At 42.7% G+C, this 23,557-nt stretch overlaps 1 protein-coding gene across 2 annotated transcripts in view; it reads left to right on the forward strand.

Annotated features, from left to right (window-relative positions):
• Positions 1–23,557, forward strand: part of LOC101117325 (chromatin remodeling regulator CECR2) — a 118,046-nt gene that overhangs the window by 25,118 nt on the left and 69,371 nt on the right. The window contains exon 1 of one of the 2 annotated variants that reach the window (XM_042248249.2): positions 99–23,014. The exons of the other annotated variant lie outside the window; for it this stretch is intronic. Coding sequence (XP_042104183.1) covers positions 22,955–23,014 — 60 coding nt within the window. The 5' untranslated portion in view covers positions 99–22,954. Of the gene's footprint in view, positions 1–98; positions 23,015–23,557 lie in introns of those variants that run through there. 2 annotated transcript variants of the gene reach the window in all.

The raw sequence follows: 23,557 nt of genomic DNA on the forward strand, positions 1-23,557 counted from the left end.
ACTGTTTCAGACTTTGAATTTAAGTGAAGTTTCCAGGTGATTCCTGTGCATATGAAACCATGAGAAGCATTGGGCTGGGAGGTGTGAGCTGGTCTGGTTCAGCAGGGGCGGGGAACAGGGAGGAAGGCCTTGCTTGGGGCAGGTGCTGGGCCGCCAGGCTGCTGGAGCCTGGCCTCACTCCAGGTTTAGCTTTAGCAGGTCTCTTCCATTCTCTGGACCTCAGCTTTCTCATCTGTAGGTGAGGTGAGTTGTCTTCCGCTCTGGTATTTCCGGGTTTTCTCCTGGGAAGACACTTGTGCATGGTGTTTAGGATTTGGATGGTGTGGGAGGTGAGTGGAAATTTGGGTGGAGCATCGGGAGTGTGCTTAGGCATGAGTACACCATGAATGGAAATGGTGGATTTTACTAAAGTAAATATATTTAGTCATCCTTTCTGAATTTTGTTCAGAAATCTTTAAGATTTAAGAGACACGTTCTTTAAGCATATCTTCAAATTTAAAGCTGGCAAGCTGAAGCTTCTGTGGTGATTATTTTTTCTTTATTTGGCTTATTCTCAAGTGAACATATCATAGTTGGATATATTTTATATTGAATTCTAAAATAGTATTACTTTTTTAAAAATCTAGAAATCACATTTGGCTTCCACGTTTTGTCTGAGCTTTCTCGTTTTTCTTCAGACTTTCTGAGGACCTTGACAGTATCTACTACGTGGTACCTGCAGGGATCATGTCTAGAATTAACGGAATTCCCTGGTAGCTCAGTTGGTAAAGGAGTCTGCCTGCTGGGCAGGAGACCTTCGTTCAGTCTCTGGGTGGGGAAGATCCCCTGGAGAAAGAAATGGCAACCCACTCCATTATTCTTGCCTGGGAAACCCCATGGACAGAGGAGCCTGGTGGGCTACCTCCATGGGACCACGAGAGTTGGACACGACTTACCCGCTAAACCACCACCAGGTATTAGATAATGTTTTGTGTTTTATTTATAAATTTTTCTTAAAAATATTTTAACTTCCTTGAAGTTGAAAAATCTAGGTCTTTGCCCCTTGAGTGTAGTTGCAGTGTAATCTTCAGGAATATCTTCAATTTTTATCCCAAACTCAGGTTGCCTCACTGAGGAAAAGAGGTTTGTAATACACAAACCTCTCTTGTAATACACAAGAGAAAAAAAAGGTATGAGGGAAGTGGAGAGCTCAGAAACATGCAGCCACGAGGTGTTCTGGAGTAGGTGGTAGTGATTTCCGTGGACGGGGCTGTTAAGGAGTGGTGCTGAGATCAAGGAAGCCGGAGATCACTACCTCCCAGCCCCTAGGGGAGGCGCTTTGCAAAGTCCTGCTTCCTGCAGAGCATTTCGTTTTGAATTTAAAATATTTTATTTTATTTTATTTATTTATTTTTAAAAAATCTTTATTTTAAACAAGGGCTGCATTTTGAGTCCTGTGCTCACTGCCATCTGCTTTTCTCCCAGGTTTGGGAACATGAGGAAAGCCAGCAAGCATGGGAAGGCCAGAGAGAGGGGAGAGGTTGTTCTGAAGGGGGTGGGGACTCTCTTAAGTAACTGGCTGCATGTCTGTGAAATCATAATCTCATCTATCTTTGTACAGTTGGTTGAGGGGACCCCAAGAGAGCCTTGTCCTTGCAATGAGCAGGCTCTCCTCTCTAGCTGCCAAGCGAGCTTCTCATTGTGGCAGCCTCTCTTGGCGGAGCACGGGCTCTGGGGCGCGTGGACTTCGGTAGTTGTGGCACGAGGCCGCAGTAATTGCGGTGCACAGGCTTAGTTGCTCCGTGGCATGTGGATTCTTCTCAGACCAAGGGTCAAACCCATGTCTCCTGCATTGGCAGGTGGATTCTTCATCACTAAGCCGCAAGGGAAGCCCCGAGCCCTTTATAGTGTAGAATGATTGTAGATTTACCGAAGGTAGTGTCACAGTGCCGAGAGTTCATGTATTACCCTGTTAGCAAGCTTTTTCTGTAGAGGACCAGATAGTAAGTATTTTAGGCTTTGTGGACAGATTGTCTTTTCTCGGAATTGCTTAGTTCTGTAAAACTAAGTGTAAGGCAAAAGTGGCCGTAGCCATAGCTGGACAGTAAGTAAATGAATGGGTATGGCTATGTTCCAGTAGATATTTGGTTTTTTTTTTTTTTTTTTTTCCCCCTTTGGTATGCCATGTGGCTTGCGAAATCTTAATTCCCCAACCAGGGACAGAACTCAGGCCCTGGCAGTGAAAGCGCCAAGTCCTAGCCACTGGACCACGGGTGAACTTCCTCAATAAAACTTGATAAGAGCAGGTGGCTGGTTGGATTTTGGTCAGTGGACATTAGTTTTCTGACTCCTGCTCAATACCCTTTACCCAGCCTTCCTGATGTTTAATCTTACACAACCAGGGTATGTTTGTCAAAACGAAGATACTTTGGTACAGTGCTGCTAACTAAACTCAGACTTTATTTGAATACGTGTCTATCTTTGATTCGGTTTTCAATCTTGCCTTCAGCTTTGTGTTTGCTTGACAACATGTCTCCTCAGCCTGTTACTGTCAGCTGGAGACTCTGGATGCTCATTTTGCTCTGTGAGCTTTGTTGCCCAAATTGTCCTAGCTTTGGCCTTTGTGGTTCTTTCAGGTAAGCCTATGTCTTTTGGATACATCCTTAGTTTTTCTGTTTTGAACCCTTTTTGTCTTTTTGGCTGCACAGCATTTGGGATTATAGTCCCCCAACCCGGGACTGAAGCTGTGCCCCCTGCAGTAGAACTGCAGAGTATTAACCGTTGGATCTCCAGGGAAGTCCCTTGAATACTCTCTGGCTGAGTTATTCTGCTATAAGGATATACTCCTCTTCTCTCTTGATCTTTTTGTGAGGTGGTGGATGTTTGGATTGTTTCCACCTTTTGTTTGGTATGAATAACTGTGTGTGTTTGCTAATGGGTATTTTTGTGAGCATGTGTTTTCTTTTCTCCTGGCTGGGTACCTAGGAGTGGAATTGGAGTTGTGTTTGACTTTATCATAAACCCCCAAACTTATCACTGCAGTGGCTGCACAAGCTCCAGTGTTTCCCATCATCGTGATTACTCAGCATTGCCTGTGTGGTTATGACGTCTAGTGGGTGCGGAGTGCTGCCTCCCTCATGGTAATGATAGTCAGCCCCTTTTCATGTGTTTGTTAGTGATTCACATATTGTTGATGAAACTGCTATTAGGACATCTCGGTTATTTTAAAAATTAGTCTATTAGGTGTATGTGTTCTGGATAGAAGTCCTTTGTCAGAATTATTATTTTACATATCTTTTCTTTCAGTATGTGAGTTGTCTTTTTCATTCTATGAATTGTCTTTTTTTTTAGTCTATGAGTTGTCTTTTCTAATTAATAAATTAGAATTTTCAAATTCTGATTTATCAATTTTTTCTTTTATGGTTGTGCTTTTTTTATCATCATATCTAAGACATTTTTTCCTTGCCCAGGGTCACAAGGGTTTTCTCTTACATTTTCTTTTGCGGGGGGAGGGCGCACCTCGAGGCATGTGGAACTTCCCTGCCACACCCTCTGTGGTAGAAGTGTGGAGTCTTAACCACTGGACCACCGGGGAAGCTATTCTTAATATTTTCTTGAAGTTTTACTGTTTAAAAACTATCTCTGTGCTACTTTTGATGTGCTGGGTCTTTGTTGCTGCGTGAGCCCTGCTCTGGTTCCGGCGAGCGGGGGTGCGCTCTGGCTGCAGCGCGCCGGCTTCTCTCGTTGCTGAGTGTGGGCTCTGGGGCCCGCAGGCTTCACAGGTGCGGGCCCCAGGCTCTAGGGTCAGCGGTTGTGACGCACAGCCCTGTTGCTCTGCAGCATGTGGGATCCTCCCGAACCAGGAATCAAACCCTTGTCTCCCTCATTGGCAGGTGGGTTTTTTTTTTAACCACAGAGCCACAAGGGAAACCCTGTTTTGGATTTTATATTTAGATGTATGTTCCATTTTGAATTGATTTTTGCTTATGGTGTGAGGCATTAATCACAACTCTTGTTTTGTGTATGCTGTAGCACCATTTGTTGAAAGGACGTCCTTTATTCATTGAATCGCCTTTGTCCTTTTATAAAGAATCAGTTGCTTACATCTGTGTGGGCTCACTTTGGATCATTATCCTGTTTCATTATCGAACTTGTCTGTTTTTAGGCTAATACCACACTGTCTTGATTACTATAATTTTGTCATAATTCTTAAAATTAAATAATGTTAGTGATATTCACTCTGCCTATTTTATGTTCTTTGTACTTCCATATGGATTTTAGAATTATGTTGAGATTTTGAATGGGATTGTGAGGAATATACAGATCTTGTGGGAAATTGACCTTTTAATAGTTTTTAGTCTTTTCTGTTTGTTTAGATTTTATTTAGTTTCTCACAGAAAAATTTCATGGTTTTCAGTTTGGGTCCTACCTTTTGTTGGATTTTTTCCTGAAGCATTTTATACTTGTTTCCTAGCTGTTGTACGTTTTTAAAATTTTTAATCATTTTAAAAACTGTTTTTCACTGTGCTTCGCAGCATGTGGGATCTTAGTTCCCCAACCAGGGCTCCGCAGTGCACCCCTGTAGTGAAGTGTGGAGTCTTAACCACTGGACTGCCAGGGCAGTCCATGCTGTCGTGCATTTTAAAAAGATTCCAGTTGTTTTTTGCTAGTTTATAGACATGCAGTTGAGTTTATATATTAATCTTATATCCTGTAATTATCCTAAATTCACTTTTTCAGCAATATTTCCATTGGGTTTTCAACATAGATGATGTGATGATGTCTGTAAGTAAGACAGCTTTGCTTGTTTCTGATCTGGGTACCTTTTATTTTTCTTGCCTTATTGCTCGGTCTAGAACTTCCCATAAAACGACAAATAGAAGCAACCAGAGCAGTCATGCTTGTCTTGTTCTTCATCTGAGGGAAAAGCATTCAGGCTTATCACCCTTTTATTTTTATTTTTTTCCTAAAGTAATTTAGAAGTATGTTAATTTAGTTTCAAATACTTGGGAATCTGTCAGAGAGTTTTCTATTATTGATTTCTAACTTAATTCTATTTTGGTCAGACAAGTAGACTTGGCATCTTTTTTTTTTAACTTCTCATATTCATAACTTTAATGCAAAATTAAACTGTGAAGAAAAAAGATTTACAGTGAATATGAAAACATGTACATGTTCTTAATATTTAAGAAGACATTATAACAATAAGAGCAAATGTAATAGTTGAGAAAGTCAAGAACATGTAGAGAAGCAGCTCACTAAAAGAAGTAACCGGTAGCCAGCATGTATTTGGGGATACGTTTGTCTTTGCTAGTGGGGTTGTCTGTTGTTTTTGTCTATTATTTCCTTTTGGGGATACATGCCTCCTCTGCTCCACAGGTTCTTGCCTCAAGTTGGCATCCTTTAAAGCTGATTGAGACTTGTATTGTGGTCCATAACGTGGGCTTGCTAGTTATTTAATGTATACTTGAAAAGAATGTGTGGTCTGCTATCGTTGGCTGGAGTTTTCTTTAAATGTCAGTTCAGGAGCTTGGGTACCTTTAAACACAAAAAGTGAAGTATGACATAGATTCTTTTCTCTTTCCCCAGATTTGTAATGTGAGTCCTTAGATCCTGCCATCTCTTTCTACTAGCTGAGGAGAACAGTCTCCTGATTAGAATGACAGCTTTGAGCTGGAAGGCCTTATTTCATTAGTGCATTAACCAGCCACAGAGATTAGCTTATTGGCTACTTAATAATTAAATGAAGTTGGTTGTAATTCTTTGAGCATACACAGAACTTAGTAGGTTAACTCTTTGTTGCCCAGTATTCCTGAGGTGTTCATGTATGAATACAGAGGAGCCTAAAATCCTTGAAAACTATGAGAAAAGATGTTTCAGTTAATTTCAAGGGACGATCTTATTTAAGAGGCATATTAAATAAAAACAAAATTACAGATTTGGAAACTAGTTTTCCGACTTGAATATTCCTTTATTAACTGATCTTGGAGTCTTAACGGAAGAACTTCTATACCAGCACTTCTATTGGCTAGCCAGTTTTACTCTTTGAAGAGGTTTCACTAAAGCATTTCCTTGGTTATTTCATATCCTTGAAGCAGCCTTGTAAGACACAGAGGAAGGTTAGTGGAAGAGAAGACTGCACTAGATGATAGATCACTGGTGGTGAACCAAGGAGGGACTAGAATTCCAGAGGTAAGAGACCTTGGGTAAGGTGATGGGCCTCTGGTGGTTGAGGAAATTCAGATGCAGAAAAGTTGGTGGTTGTTTGACAGCAGGGTGCCATGCCCCTCAAAGGGGCTTTGACAGTCTTGAGACATTTTTAGTTGCCACAAGTTGGGACAGGGGGCCCCCTAGTATCCAGTGGTTAGAAGGCCAGGAAATTGCCAAATATCCACAGTCCCCAGAACAGAACAGTGCTCTGGGCCAAAATGTCAATACTGCTGAGTTTAAGAACGGTCTGTGTTCAGTTTATCTTGAGTTTTGATCAGAACCTGGATCTAAAACTGCTTCCAGTGATGTACATACTCGCCATCAGCTGCTCTTATTTTTCATTCTTTTCAACTTCCTTTTTAAAAGATTTGAAGTAAAATCCACATAACATAAAGTTAACCATTAACCACTTTAAAGTGTATAATCCAGTGGCATTTAGTAAATTCAGCATGTTGTGCAACTGCCATCTCTTTGTAGTTCCAGGATATATCCATCACTCCACAAGGAGACCTCATACCCTTTAGAGAACTCTCCATTTCCTGCCCCAGCTCTGGCCACCACTGATCTGCTTCTGTGTGTGAGGAGTCTTTTTTTTTTTTTCTTTTCAAAATGTCTCTGTGGATTCTAAATTCTTTTTATAAGGTTTTTTAGAAATAAACAGGATGAGAAGTCAGGAGCATGGACATGACATCTGGGGTCCCCATTCTTTTCTGTCAGTGATGGGGGGAAATCATTCATCTGACCTTTTCCCTGTATTTATGTAGCTGCTGGCCCAGTAGCCAGAATATTTTTCTGCTTTACATGAGTCTGAAATTCTAGCCCACAGTCTGTTTGCTCAGAGTTTTTAAGGATGTCTGTGAAAGTCGCTCAGTCGTGTCTGACTCTTTGTGACCCCATGGACTATACAGTCCATGGAATTCTCCAGGCCAGAATACTGGCGTGGGTAGCCCTTCCCTTCTCCAGGGGATCTTCCCAACTCAGGGATTGAACCCAAGTCTCCCACATTTCAGGCAGATTCTTTACCAGCTGAGCCACCAGGGAAGCCCTTGGACGTCTATAACAGAATTTAATTTCTCACTGATTCTTTCTTACCCGGTATGCTTCTGAGCCATTTCCGCAGGTACTGAACTAAATGTCCTTACACTGATGTGCTTGAAGTTAGGAACTGAAGTGATTTAGGGAGGTAAATTCATCCCATTACTAAACATAAATGTGTTTGGAATCATTTAGCACCTAACTTGTATTGCTTTGTAATTAAAAACAAAAACAAGTATATTCCTATGTTTTCATTCCTGCTTAAAACCCTGCAGTGGCTGCTTCTTGGGTTTAGAGTAAACTTGGAATTCCTTACCATTGTGTAATAGGGTCTCCACAGGCTCTGCTTCCACTCCTGGCCTGTTGCTTCCTCTCCCTGGCTCTTGGTGTGGGCACAGGAGCCCTTTTTTCTCATGAAGGATCCCAGCTCCTTGAGGCCTCTGCACCAGCAATTGCCTCTCTCTGGAGGGCATAGGGAGACATGCCTTGTACTGGTTTTCAAATCTTAGCTCACATGTCATCTCACATGTGAAACCTGCACTGATTATCCTGTCCGTCTATGGCTTGTTGTAAAAATTTTGAGTGAGTACTGTGGAGAGAATAATACAGCAAATTCCCATTACACACGCTTTTGTTCACGGTCAGCCAGTTTAGAGCAGCGCTGCCGCTCTTCCTGCCTGTCGCTCTCTGTCATACTGCTCTCCTCAGTTTTCTTTTCCTGCAGTTGGCGTTTTTTTTGTGTACACCCAGGACTGGGAGTTTTTTGAGCAGTAATCTTGTCTGTCCTATTTACTCTTGCCTGGAACATGTTCTTTGTCTGTGTACATAGTAGGTGCTCAGTAAATATTTACTGACTGAATGAATGGAATGAAATAAACTTCCTCAAGTCAGAGACTGTGCCTACTGCATATTTGTCTTCGTACCTGTGCCTGATACAGAGCTGCTGCACACACAGGTTCCTCCTCTCCTCTCCTGACAGCAGGTTTGTGGATGTAGTGACCCACGTGCGGGGCTCCTGTGACGGGAGGAAGGCGAGTATGCTCTGCATTTGCTTTCAGACTGCTCTGCTTGTATAGGAAGACTGGAGATTTTTTCCTGTTGCCATCTTCACTTGGTATTTAGTCTCCCTTGTTGTCTGCTCATAGGTAGACTTGTAACTCATACTAGAAGCCCACATTTATCTTTCCTTCCCTGATTGGTTGTTTCTAGAACTCTGGAAGGTAAGATCATGTAGGTTCAACTCCCATTTTACAGATGAGGACTTTGTCCAGAGTTGCACAGTAAGGTGGTGGGTTCGGTTGGGGTTGGAAATGAGAGCCAAGCCTAGCAGTTAAAAATACTTTATAATTTTCTCTCTGTTGCATATTTCTGAGTTCTGTGTTATTAGTTGGACTCTGTAAGTTTTATTAGTTCCTTGTGATCAGGGGCTATGTACTCTGAGTACCTGCTGTAGCTTTTAACACCAAGCACAGACTAATGTTTTTGGTCTAGGAGGCTAATGTAAGAGCATTGCTTTATTTGAGAATTAATTCAGTGTTGTACCGCTGTTTCTCCCTGCTTTATGGGAAGAGACTCTTGGAGGACAGAGATTGCTTGCTTATGCATAGGGTACATACAGGAACTGAGAATGGGGCGGGTGAGACGGGGAGGGTTAACAGAAGGCCACAGGCGGAGGCTTTGCTCTTTGGAGCGAGTCCATCACTTCCTGCTGTCCAGTCCGGTGTGAAAGACCATCTGGGCCTCCCCTCAGCAGATGAACGTGATGTAGTGGATGTGCGATGCAAAAGCTGGGTTTTGCTGAAAGTAATTGTCAGGTTAGATAGATCTGGAAATATCCAGTGCAGAGACGGGATTGAAATGGGCAAAAAAGTGTAATGATTATTTATAATTATCTTGAGCCAGTGTAGATCTGTTTATATCATGCAGACATATATATTGAATACTTTTAAAATATGTAGGATCGTTATAACATTGCTTTATGTGTGTGTGTGCTCAGCTGTGTCTGACTCTTTGCGACCGCACAGACTGTAGCCCACCAGGCTCCTCTGTCCGTGGGATTCTCTAGGCAAGAATACTGCAGTGGGTTACCATTTTCTACTCCAGGGAATCTTCCCGATGCAGGAATCAAACCCAGGTCTCCAGTGTCTCCTGCATTGGCAGGTGGATTCTTTACCACTGAGCCATGTGGGAAGCCCATTATAACATATTATATAGTTTTATTTCTTTTTAAAGTCATATATAATGAACATTTTCTGTGTTAATACTCAGTACTGCTGTAGAAATCAGTAAGTGGTGTTTTTGTTTGTCATGGCTGATATTCCAATAATTTACCTCATTTCTTTTTGCATGTTGAATGAATGATGATCAGTAGCTGTGGCTGCAGTTTTGGTGTTGTAACTAGGTATTGTAACTAGGAGTTACAATAAATTACCTTTGGGAAAGGGTAAGTTCTGTGTATCTAGTCTGGTTCCCCAAAGTAAGGCCACAGGAATTGTCACCGTTGAGACTCGGCAGTGCAGCCAAGGCCAGTCGTTTTCTTAGAGCTACATTTCATTCTGTGTTTCTGACTTTGCTTTGCATTTTCACTCCCTGCCCTACCCTGCACCCTGCAGCTACTTCTGTGCTGTGTGTGCCTAAAGCAGGCTTGGGCTTTGGCGTGGCGCCCATTCGCAGGGCTGAAGAGACTGAGCCTTTGGCTCCCGGTGCAACAGTATCACTTGGTGGTATTTCCCTTTGGGGGAGGGGATACGAGGACCCTTTCAGATCCCTCTGGTCTTCAGCAGCTCTAACTGATGGAAGATAGAAAGACACCCTCTGCCCAGCAGCCCCTGCCCTGTGATGTGGGGTCACCCAGTAAGCCCTTTTTTCTGGAGGCTCGGCCAACCGCAAATGAGGGTTTCTGAGGTTGGGATGGTTGTATCTGGAAGTCTGCTGTATCCCGCAGAGCTCTTGAAGTCACTCAAGAAGCTTGCGCATGACCTGCCATTTCCATTAGGGGTGTGCTGCCTTTCTCTGGGGCTCAGCCACCTCCTTTCTCCCGATGGGGTGGGCACTGCAGTGTTTATGCATCTGCTGTCTGTCCTCCAAGATGGACTGCAGTCAGACTTTTTTGATTAGCCATTTTACAGTTTTCTTCAGGAAACACTCTTTAAAACCGCTCTGAGGTGGAGAGAGTCTGGGCTCAGCCCCACTGCCGCTCTTGGGACACACAGACCTTTCCTTGACCTTGTTGGAAACACATCCCCCGCAGAGCCCATGGGTTAGTTTTAGATGAGGGAGACCTGTGATCATTGTGAACCTCCTATAAAGGGATCAGAATCAAAAAGTTATTCTTGTGGGAGAACAGAGAAAGCAAGTTCATAGTTCTGACCTTGAAAGCTGGAGTGTGGGGAAAACAGGAACAAGCTGTGTCCTCACAGTGCTGGAGGGGTACGTCTTCCTTGCAGGGTTCCCTTTTCCAGGCACTTACTGGTCAAGACCTCAAGTGATGCTTAGACTTTGCTTTTAACTGTTCTAATTGGATCCTTAATGCACTGTTCTGTCTTGGTGTTAGGCGACCTGTTCGGTGACACTCACTGTCCAACCACTGCTTGGCGTGCTCCCCTGCCTCCTCACCCCTCAAACACACACACTTTGGATACTCTGGTCTAAGCAGCAGGAAAGTGGGTGTTTGGTCTTAGAGGACCGTCTCTGCTGCAGGACCTTAGGTCCAGTTTTCCATTTGGTATTCAGTCTGACATTTTAGACCGACCCTCCTCTCCAGATGTTCTGAAAGCTAGTCCAAGTTTCACATACATTCACTTGGAAGACAGAGTCTAGAATCAGTCCAAGTCTCTGGAAGACAGGGTTTCAGATGACCAAGTTTTGAGGTGTATTGCAAGTATTGTTACTGATGTGAATTACCTTAGTTGGTAAAGAATGTACCTAAAAGGTTAATTTGAGCATATGCAGATGTAATCTTTTTGCTCACTCTCTAGGATGGGAGAAAACTTGTTGGGGTAAGGAGTTGGAGTGGATCATAGCTCATCGGGCCCAAGTCTGTCCGTCATTCACCTTAGCCCTTCTTGGTGTTCTTCCTTTCGGGGCATGCTTACATGTGTGAGGAATCTGTAACCAGTGATGAATTCCTGAAGTGTGGTTGTAAAAGTTAAAGAGTTGCCTATACACAACTCTTAAAATACTTCTTACTAAATTGTCTCTTATTTAGATGGTGGAAAAGTATGGCGGTGACTCAGTTCACTTAGAAGCCATTGTATTGGTGCCTTTTGTGTGTAGCAGTGGGCCCTTAAGTGTTTGAATACATGAATCGAGAGATGAAACGATTTTCTTCTTGCCAGTGAAATGTGCCTGTTGACAGGCACTTGGCATTTCGTCCGAGTCTCTGACTTCAGTGTCCTTTTTCTTCCCTTCTTAGAAGGTTCAGTATTCTGCCCTGCCTTTTTGGCCCAGTGTTTTCATTCAGTATGCTGCTGCTTATTAGGTGAACTGCTTTCCTGCTACACATTTCAAATAAAGACTCTTGAAACTTAGAGTAATCCATATGTAAATTGGGACAGGACTGGCATTTTGGGTATAACTCACTGGAGCGCAGGCAGTATGACAGGGCTTGTAATTCCCTTCATATTTTATATTGTTCCTCTAGAGAGGGACCCACAGACAGATGCTATTTTCTAAATGATTCCAGAGGAGTGCTTTACAGTGCCTATTCCACTAAGCCCTAGGTCTCTTCCAGTTATTTCATTGTGTTGTAAAACTCATGGTATTCAAGATAAAATTGTAATTCCCCTGTAGAAATAATTCCATAAAAGAGGATACAAGGTACAAAACTATTGTACAGTATCTGAAATCTCCCCTTTTGCTATAAACTAGAGAGAAGGGAAACAAATGTTTGTACATTATAGTGGAGATCATGTTCTTCCAAATGTGCGTGCATGAAGTAGTGTTAATGTCACCTTTTAGTACCACATGGGAACTATCTGGGGCTTCCCAGGTGGCGTTAGCAGTAAAGACCCCACCTGCCAGTGCAGGAGACTTAAGAGACCCAAGTTCAGTCCCTTGATCGGGAAGATTCCCTGGAGCAGGGCATGGCAGCCCGCTCCGGTGTTCTTGCCTGGAGAATGCCATGGACAGAGGAGCCTGGCTGGCTACAGTTCACGGGGCTGCAGAGAGTGGGACATGACTGAGCGGCTTTGCATGCAGCTTGTGAACTATCTGGGGCTGAAGTTGAAATGAGATAATGTGGGGGCCAAATGCATCTGGAACTCTTGGAAGCAATGTGACCTATAGTATAGTGCATCAAAGTACAGTAAAAATCTGAAAATCTAGGATTTTGTATTCCAGAAAGTTCTGATGGTGTAGCATCTGTGTGCTAACCACTAGGCATACAAAGGTTTTTACTGTAATGATATTTTGTTATGGATAGGCAAAGGGCATTTATTAGAACTGTTTGGCTTGCTAGTAAGATTAACAAATCGTGATAGATCTTAGCTGAATAAGAGAGTATATTTCACTGTTCTTGATAAATTTGCCATTTTATGTAATACAGTCTGGAAGTGATATACTGTATTCAGTTGTGATTATCTCAAAAGTCTTTTGATCTTTTTATTTCATATATAATTTGTGTTGGCCTCAAGTCAGTAGCAGAGGTGTAATAATAGTGGATTGCGGTAACTTTAGTGATACTACCAGAAAGCAGCAGTAATAAAGTGACTTGAATAAGGTAAAACCAGAAATGTGACCATTCAGGATTTCTGTATAGGTTATCTACATTGCCTGGTATACATTTTTTTGTATTTAAATTTTTAAATTGAAATATAGATGATTTACAGTGTTGTGTTTCTGCTGTACAGCAGTGATTCAGTTATACATAATTAAAAAAATTTTTTCCATCATAACTTATCATAGGATATTGAATATAGTTCTCTATGCTGTATGTAGGCCCTTGTAGTATATGGTATTAGTTTTTATATATAAGGTTAATAGTTATTTCAATGGGAAAAGAAACTTGTACTTTATTCTGACTCATTAGATTTCTCCCACCCGGCATTCACAGCCCTTCAGTATGCAGCAGAGCTCCCGCACCAGCCCATTCAGTAGATCCTCTTTTACAAGCCATTTCTGCAGTACTAAAGAATTCCTCTGTCTGTATTTGTGGTTATTTCTTAATATAAGATGATGATAACCAACTGTGTTTTCAATAAAATCGTATGTGCATGCTGTTGTATTATATATAGCTCATTTTCGTTACCCTACACTACATTCTACCATTGAAATGTCCACTGCACAGAGCGAAAGACAAGGAGGTGTCTGCTGTGGCAGTCCAGGCCTCACTGAACCAGCAGTCATCCCGCCTCTGCTCTAAGCCTGCTTGGTGGTGGGGAGGAACATGCCTGGTAGCACCTCTTCCTGAGATGATGGTTGTGTTATGAGTGAGTCTGAATTTGGAGATGAAAAATGATGACTTCCGCAGTTTAGTTTTATCTCTGTGTTTGGTTTATTCTGTAAATAATGTCAGGCTTCTAATCTGTCAGTCATCCATCCATCCATCTATAGTCCACTGAGAGCCAGCTTCCTTCTTCCATTTAAATTTTGTTCACTGGAGATTTGAGGCTTCATCACTGCCTCCTGAGGCCAAGGTTTTCTAGTATACTGATGATGTCTGGGAAGAAACGTTTTAGGATTGTTTTTACTGTTTCCAGATCATTCCCATTCTGTGTTGGAGAGGCTGAAATGGTGAAATTATGAAGCCAGCAGTTAGTGCTAAGGGAATTGAGTGCCCTGTTTACTGAAATACCTATGAACACAGCCCCTTTAATGGTGATGAATTTCATGTAAAATATTTGAACCTAGGCAGCTAAGGATATTTGTAGGGTCAAAGGTAAGTTAGAGACACAAAGAAAGGAGTAGTGATTTTTATATTTATTTAGTGCTTTTCAAAATGATTACTAATACTGAATTTAGAATTGCTTGACTTTGTGAGAAGTGGAGTGTACATCTTGTTTTCTTTTTCTGTACCTTTATTATTTCTTACTGATTTTTGTATTGGTTTATTTGGCTGTCAAATATTGATAAATATCTTCCCCTCGGTAATGCCCTGAATGACAGAGTGGGTGAGGCAATGGAGGACGTGAGTTGCGGGCTCGGGCTCTAAATTGCCTGGATTCAGATCTCAGTCACGCAGTGAATGGATGGATACTGTTTGTCTAATTACTTCTGCAGTTCGGACTCTTAGATTGTTACAGTGCTTTGCCTTTTTTTTTTTTTTTTTTAAGGTGATAAAGTACTGGTGATATCAGATGTGCACGATTGTGATTAGGGGGCTAGCCTTTTTAAAGTCTCCTGATATATAATGTCATATTGAAGTTGTCAGGTGCGTTCTTTCACAACAGAGGAACTTCTTTTAAGAATTTAAAATTACTCCATCACGTAGGTTTGGTGAGTGTTTTGCTCATCCTTTTTCTTGAGGAAGAGACTTAATTTCTGATGGGCTTTCTTACATAAATTCAGCACGTTTCTGTGGTATGAATTCAAATAGAGAGCACATTTAGATAAATTTAAATACCGGCCAGCCACAACCATTGGGTCACCTCTTGGCAATTAAGTTTCACTTTATAAAATTGGAAGTTTTCTGGACAGTACTTGCTTCTTGGAGAAGCAATAATTACTTTTAGTTCCAAGGAATATTTTTTGTAGCAACTTAATAACTTGTAGTTAGTGAAAATATCATAGATTAATTCACTGGTCAAGTTTTGCAAAAAGTGAGGGAAAAATGTTAAATCAGTGTCTTTGCTACAGTCTCTGTTTAGGGTGAAAGGTAAATTGTGGCTTCCTGGAGTTTCCTTGGAAGTGGAACTTCTGGGTAGCCAGGATTTCTGTATATTGCAAAGTTTACCACTGTACCACTGTTCATGAATTTATGGCCTAAACTTTGAATTTACTTATTTTGAGAAGAAATCTACATAGAGTGTATTTAACTTCCCAATCTTAAGAAAAAAAATTAATCCACTTTATTAAATATACAGTTGCATATCAACAGTTGGATACACCTGTGTAGCCAGCACCCAAACAAAATATCAATGATGGCATTTCCCTAAGAGTTCCTCCTGCCCCTTAGAGTGATATCAGCCCCCTCAAACACACACACCAGGACCACGCAGTCAAGGGGTGAACATCAGAACCCTACATACGCGTTCTTTCCTTTCCCCCCAGCCTAGTGGGGGACATACTTTCATCTGGCCCCAGTGACTGCATTCTTAGGCTTCCTGCATGGCAGCACATGGTGAATCTCCTCTCTCCTGAGCCCCTTATGCCTCTGCCCCAACTTTAGCAGTTCCACGTGTAGGCCTGGGGGTGGGGACTCTTGTTCCAGCTTTCTAAAACAACTAGCTTTCTTCTTTAAAAAAATTTTGTTTGTCTTTGCTGGGTCTTCGTTGATGTGCGGGCTTTTTTTTTCTTTAGTGGCTGAGAGTGGGGATGGTTCTCATTTCAAGTTTCGGTAGTTGCCGCTCCCGGGCTCCAGAGCACAGGCTCAGTAGTTGTGGCGGGAGGGCTTAGTTGCTGCATGGCCTGTGGGATCTTCCTGGATCAGGGATATAACCCGTGTCTCCTGTGCTGGCAGGCAGGCTCTCTACCGGGGAAGCCTGCACTAACTTTTTAAGAGATTGTCTCTGGCTCTTCAGATCATGTCAGACTACTAGCTACTGGGCAACTCTGCTTTTTTTTTTTTTTTTTTTTTTGCAATTTTAGCTGCAGTATATCTCTGATAGATGAGTTCTGTTAACCTGGGCAGACGTACAGTAGGGTGCTGGATGATGAATATCTGCTCTAGCAACGTGGTGAACATGCACGTGGAGTCTGTTGGCGTGCCCCTGCCTTTTGCTGCCCTACCCATGACCCCGTCCCGTGGGTCCTGTGGCCACCATTCCACCTGTTGCTCTTCTGTTGCCCCCAGTTCTCCGAGAGCTTCTCTGAGCCATCTCACCCTTGCCCGGCTCTTCACTCTCTAACCCTCTCCCCTCGACCCCCAGTACGCTGCACCCAGTGCCCGTGTCTCTCAGGCAGTGGTTGAGTTCCCCTCCTCTCCTGCCAGCTCTCTCCCAGTGGGGCCGCACGGCAGATTGTAATGCTGGGGAAAGTAGGGTTCTGCCCTGAGCTCTAGTCTCCCTGTGCAGCGAGGAGGGTGACGGCAAGCTTTATTGTCCCTGTGGGTGTGGCTGCAGTGTCTCTGTGGTTTTCAGAAGACGGCAATTACTGAAGACAGTCACTCCTCCTATATAAGTCATAATAATCATGGACGATCACTGCCACCATTTAGATTTATTATTTAGCACAGTTATGGTAACATACATCATTAAACGTATGTCAGATTAACTTATTTTGTTTGGCCAACACAGTAACGTCTGTGAATGCCGTGTTTCCTAGTTTGTTGCTCAGAAAGCCCTGGTGAAAGTGACAGTAGTGATGACCTTTGAATAGGACCATAACCCCCATCATTTATACATGTTTTTGGTAGCTTTCTGAAGGCTTTGTGTGTTTTCACTGAAGCGGGGGTAAAAGAGACTTATTTACTGTGTCCGTTAAATACGCATTCTTTCTCATATTCTTTTCCATTGTGGTTTACTACAGAATATTGAGTATTACTCAGTTGAATGTTGATTACAGGCTAGTGCCCGTACAGTAGGGCCTTGCTGTGTATCCATCCTATGTACGGTAGCTTGCGCCTGCGAATCCCTGCCTCCCAGTCCTTCCCTTCCCCACTCCCCTCCCTTGGCACCCCCAGGCCTGTTCTCTAGGTCTTTGAGTCTGTTTCTGTTTCGTAGTTCACTTTTCCTGTATTTTAGATCCCACGTGTAAGTGATGTCATGTGGTGCTTCTCTTTCTCTCCCTGGCTTACTTCACTTAGTACTATTGTCTCTAGGTCCTTCCATGTTGCTGCAAATAATGCCGGGTTCTTAATACACCTTGTTTCATAGAGCTCTTAAAACTGCTCTGATTTAGGAGACGTCGATATTTCTCTCATGGATCAGGAAGCTGAAGCTTCGAATACTGAGTTGAACTGTTTCTCCAGGTCTTGAGGCTATTTGGCTGTTTTAGATGAAGATAGTGACACCCATCTTGCAGGGTTGTTGGCAGGATTACAGCTAGTGCATGTGTGAAGCATCAGGCAGGCACAGCGCCTGACACTGAGATTATTACACAAACATTTCCTGTTCTCAGTGAGCTGATGGTCTAGGTCATCCTCCACGACGTCCTAGTCTTTGCTTAAATCCGTTAATTTCTCAGGGAGGTCCATTCCTTTTTGAGCCTCAGCGTGAAATGACTTGTATATAGATGCTGAATAACTGCCATCAGCACTGTGCTTTTACACACTGCTGTTCAACCTGAATTCAGTACACTAAAAAAAGATTTCCATTTTGAATTATTGGAGCATTACTTTAAAATGAAAAAACAACCGTAACCACAATCACAACCAAAAAATCCAGACTACACTTCTTGGTATTTTTTCAAAGACTTCTTTCTTTCTGGTAACAGTTCATTGAGATAGTCACAAACCACACAATTTGCCCATTTAAAATATGCAATTTATTGGTTTTAGTGCATCCACAGAGCTGTGCAGCCATTACCACAATCAATGCTAGAACGTTTCCCACTACCTCTAACAGAAACTTCTGACTTCTGGACAGTCATCCTCTACTTCCTTCTCCCACTCTATCCTTCAGAAACTTCTGATCTCCTTCCTGTGTCTGGGGTTTGCCAGTTCTAGACATTTCTGGTAAACGGAATAGTACAAATGTGGCCTTTTGTGACTGACTTCTTTTACTTAGGGGCCTCTGTGCTAGACAGGTGTTAGTACTTCACCTCTTTGCTGCCAAGGAGTGTTCTGGTTTTTGGATACACTACATTTTGTTTATCCATTCATGAGCTGATAGGCATTTGAGTTGTTTTCACTTTGGGCCATTGTGAATAATGCTGCTATTATGAACATCATGTATAAAAGCCTTTGTGTGGATGTAGGTATTCATTTCTCCTGAAGAACTGCCAGACTTTTCCCAAGTGGCTGCACCATTTTACATTTCCACCAGCAGTGTGTGAGGGTTCCATCCTTGCCATTTCCTCAGTAACACTTGCTTTTATCGGTCTTTTTGATTATAGCTTTCAAAGACTTAACGCGTTGACCTAGATGCTCCAGGGAGGTCTACAGATGTAGTGCCTGGTGTTTTCCCTGGTACCTCTTTGCTACTCTTTGCTTACGTATCATGGGAAATGGGAGGGTTAACTGACAAGAGTGGTATCACTGGTTAAAGTCAAGGTGTATGTGAAGGCGACATCCAAAAAGTTCTTAGAAACACTTTTATATGTAATTTGTGTCAGTAACAGTTGACAGATTTTATAGGAATGCTGTTAGTGTAATGCCCAGGGTTTGTCAAAAGTTTATGTGGAGAACTGATGAAGGTATTTAAAACTTGGTCAGTAATATATCGTCTTGATTTGGTCAGAGAAGTTAAAATTAAGATATTCTTCCCGTCATTTCATTGTTGTTGTTAACATTCGCATATGATCGTGTGCATTTTAAAGGAGGGGATATTTTCTCAAAGGAGGTGAAAATTGTTTCTTTGGGTGGGGTGCCCTGAAGAGGAGAGTGACTGGTATCACCAGGCCTGCTCACCTTGGAGAGGAGCACCGACCCGCCTGTCCTGCAGCCTGGGTCGCTGTTTACTGCTGTTGCCAAGCGGCGTGTGATGGCAGGGACTCCCGAAGAGCCAGGTGGGCGACTTGTGATGGAGTGATGGGGTAGGCTGAGCTCCAGCTGGTGAGCTGGAGGGTGTGCGTCCCTTCTGTGGCTGAATCAGCTGCAGCTGAATCTTGGTCACAGAGAACCATGGGGGCAGAGTTAGAGCTTCTGATTGTTCAAGAGGTGAGAGATCCAGACTTCTAAAAAAGTTACGCAACCAGTGAAACAAAACAGTAAAACTGTTGACCAAACAAATATTTCTTCATGCTACCAGCTTCTAATCTCTTAGGTATCACAGACCAGTTGACCCATAAACCTTTTTAAATTATGTGACGAGGGTGGACAGCCCCCACACAGGAATGCTGTTGTTTACGAGCCTCAGACATTGGCAGCAAGATTGCAAGGTGAGGTAGAATTGGGAGGCAGGCCTGTGCTTGGTAGGCTATCGGCTGCGCTTGTCTCCCAGTGAGATTCACGATGCAGCACCTCTTCTCTCTTCGCTGCATTTAGAAAGCCTGGAGCCCCTTTTGAGCTGTACAGAGTCTAAAAAGGCAGTTTTCTGAGGAATTAACAAGTGAGGTTGGTTGCTGAACAAGTTTTTGTTTAATGCAATGGAAATTCTGGATGGATCATAAATACATTTAGCCTGAATTAGACTCACTATCTGTTGCCTGGATTGCCTTCTACAGGACCCCCCAAAAAATGAAACTATTGGGAGCAGGATCCCCCAGCTTAACCTGCTGAAATGGTTATTTTCTCTGGTTGTCCTGTCCCCTAGACTATACAGTGTCTCTCTGAGCATGAACTTGTATGTCAGATGCTCTGAAATACATGGTAATAAATTAGATTCGGGGCCATCGTATATGAGTTATCAATAATTCCTGAAGGTACTGGGCATCAGCAAAGATAAATCCTCTAATTTCACTTTCTTGGAATGCAGTTTGCTGTTACTTTTAATTATGCTTAGTTACAGTCAAAGCTGTTTGATAAGCTTTAGGTGGAGTGTTACCGCTTGCAGTATTTCATACTGCCTGCTTCTGGCTCATCAGGACACATTGGAGAGGCTTGAAAAGACTCAGTCAGTTGAGATTGTTTACGTGCTTCCTGTTTGTCCCCACCTTTGAGTTGTATCTTTGTAAATGTGCTTGATTGCCTTTCATCAGATGCTTAGGCCATGTTCCTTTTGAGTGAGTTAATTACGCTTTGGGTAACTGATTTTGAAAACCCATGTTTGAACCACTGCTAACTCCACAGCTCTTCTCTCAGGTGGAGGTACCTCCTACGCCTGCTTCTCAGGCTGACGGAGTTTTCTCCACACAGGGCAGTCATCAGGCAGGAGAGGTTGTATTAATAGTCCTGCACGCACTCTAGAGGAAGGGAAGGAGGAGGGTTTAAGGGCTGGATCCCCTTGTGAGCTACCCCTGCTTCTGTTTTAGGGTAATTAATTAGTTCCCTTGGCTTGAGCTGAACTTTGGGCTCTGTGTTCTGTTTTTTCGTTCCCAATCGGCAGCCTTTAGGCACAGGCTGGGTGGGGGTGGGGTTTATATTTCTGGGGTGGAGTTTATATTTCAGGTCATCCCCAAATGAATGAAGTAACCGGAGTACAGTGCTTTTTTAAGCTTGGCCTTGAGGCTGGAAAATGGGCCACAGAAGGTGAAAACGTTGCCCTTAGAATCCTGGTGCCTTGTGCGATCTCTTGGTGTACTCTGAGGACTTCAGTTTCTGGGCATTGGGTGGGCTGTGAGTGTTTGCTCCCAGGTTCTCTGGTGGATCATTTGTGTGATAAGGTGGTCTTGCTTCTCTCTGCCACTCGGCCTCCCTTCCGGCTCCCCCTCCCCTCCCCCTCGGCCTCCTAAATGAGGTACATCCCCCTCTGCTCCCAGACGTCTCCATCTCCCCGGTCCTGCCCGGTCCGACAGAGCCATCATTTATCAAGTTGTTTCACGCGTTGTCGGGAGGGGGGCCCTGGGGACTCGAGTTTGTTTCGTCCCTTTGTTGTAGCTCCACAGGATGGGCCAGCTTAGTCTCCAGCCAACTGCTGAGCGTTGCTGGCCTCCAGGAGCAAATGTTAAAGGGGCCTCCTTTCATCTGTGTGCCGCTGCCTCAGTCTTAGTTTAAATTCCAGCTTCTTGGAACTGTAATCACCCTGTACACACTCTTTTCTGGATATATATGGCATCGTGAGAGTCTCCTTTCGGTACTTTTCTTCCCCCCACCTCAGTCACTGAGAACCTGGAGATAGGTTTTTCTTCTTTCTTTGTTATTCTTTGTCCATTTTCTGTTCTTTCTTCTTTATGATCTTGCCTTTTTCTTAGTGGTAGGTTATTATAGATAGATTTATTTAGTAAGTGGAGTTCCTGCTTTTATCAGACATAGTCTTCTTAGGTGTAAGATACCCAGGTGTCTTTTTTTCCTGACGTCACACTGTTCACTATCAGCAGAAATATATAGATGGTATAGGGTTAAAAAAGCTTTTAAAACTTGTCAACCTTGAAAGTGCAAGAGTATTACTGCCTGTGACTAGGGGTTATGCAATGTTTCCAAAGTGTCTAACAAAGTAGAAGGAAGATCGTACTTAGATGTGGTGAGAGCATTAACCCATCTTCATTGCCCATAGCAATGAAACATAGATGCTGTTCAGTGTAATTTAATAGTTTAAAAGGACAGTGTTTATTTTGTGGGGGTAAGAGAAGTTAAGACTGTAATGTTACAAGGGTTATGAGGATTTTTTTCTGTGATCTTGGAGTATTTTCCTCCAGTATTTTACTAAGAAGACTTTGACATAAAGACAAAGGTTGAAAGGATTATACATTATATTTTGGGCTTAGTTTTTTTTCCTTTACTAAGTTGAATATGCAGGTCAGGGCGCAACAGTTAGAACTGGACATGAACAACAGACTGGTTCCAAATAGGAAAAAGAGAACGTCAAGGCTGTATACTGTCACCCTGCTTATTTAACTTGTATGCAGAGCACATCATGAGAAACGCTGGGCTGGAAGAAGCACAAGCTGGAATCAAGATTGCCAGGAGAAATATCAATAACCTCAGATATGCAGATGATACCACCCTTATGGCAGAAAGTGAAGAGGAATTAAAAAGCCTCTTGATGAAAATGAAAGAGGAGAGTGAAAAAGTTGGCTTAAAGCTCAGCATTCAGGAAACGAAGATCATGGCATCTGGTCCCATCACTTAATGGGAAATAGATGGGGAAACAGTGGAAACAGAGTCAGACTTTATTTTGGGGGAGGGGCTCCAAAATCACTGCAGATGGTGACTGCACCCATGAAATTAAAAGATGCTTACTCCTTGGAAGGAAAGTTATGACCAGCCTAGATAGCATATTCAAAAGCAGAGACATTACTTTGCCAACTAAGGTCCGTCTAGTCAAGGCTATGGTTTTTCCAGTGGTCATGTATGGGTGTAAGAGTTGGACTGTGAAGAAAGCTGAGTGCCGAAGAATTGATGCTTTTGATCTGTGGTGTTGGAGAAGACTCTTGAGAGTCCCTTGGACTGCAAGGACATCCAACCAGTCCATTCTGAAGGAGATCAGCCCTGTGATTTCTTTGGAAGGAATGATGCTAAAGCTGAAACTCCAGTACTTTGGCCACCTCATGCGAAGAGTTGACTCATTGGAAAGGACTCTGATGGTGGGAGGGATTGGGGGCAGGAGGAGAAGGGGACTACCAAGGATGAGATGGCTGGATGGCATCACCGACTCGATGGACGTGAGTGAACGCTGGGAGTTGGTGATGGACAGGGAGGCCTGGCGTGCTGCGATTCGTGGGGTCGCAAAGAGTCAGACACGACTGAGCAACTGAACTGAACTGAAGTTGAATAAAACACACAGTAGTCTCACAATGCAGTGTAAAGTTAAGCTTGGAAGCAAAATAACGAGGAAAAAGCACCCCAGATGACATGTGTCTCCTATGGTTTGAGTTCTAAAATGAGCCTGTTGTCTTGTTTTATTGTAGATAAGCTGAGCCCAGAACCTAAAGCTGTATGTGTTGCTGGTTATCAAGTTCGGTGGGGCGTTTTCTCCCTCCTCATCAGATCTTTAAGGTGAAAATGCTTAGATACCTTGATCAGATTTGTTAACTGAAGAATAATTTATAAGCAGTAAGTGTCTTGAGTGCTCTGTGTTGATGCCTGTATATAAAGAATCTCTAAAACAATTTATTGATTTTTTTTTTTTAAGACATCAAATTGAACCCCAAATGTTTCCCATATGGGATGACCTTACTGTTGGGATATTTCTCAGCTATAAAACTGTGGTGTACTGATTCTCACTGATTTTTTTAAACAATGAAACTTAATAAAATCACACATTGCTAATAAAAAGAATTTTTCCTTTAACAATTTTTTTTGGCCATGCTGCATGACATGCGGGGTCCCAGTTCTCCGACCAGGAATGGAACCCATGCCCCCTGCACAGTGAAAGCGTGGTATCTCAACCACTGGGCTGCCAGGGAATTCTGGGATTTTTCTTTTCTTGCAGTACTATTAAAATATCATAATATTTGGTTACATTTCTAAATAAGAATATGAAAGCTTGAGGACCTTGCATTCACTCTGAAAGTTTAATAGGTACTGTTTGCCATATAC

The sequence above is a fragment of the Ovis aries genome, chromosome 3, assembly GCF_016772045.2.
Source record: "Ovis aries strain OAR_USU_Benz2616 breed Rambouillet chromosome 3, ARS-UI_Ramb_v3.0, whole genome shotgun sequence".
Taxonomy (NCBI): domain Eukaryota; kingdom Metazoa; phylum Chordata; class Mammalia; order Artiodactyla; family Bovidae; genus Ovis; species Ovis aries.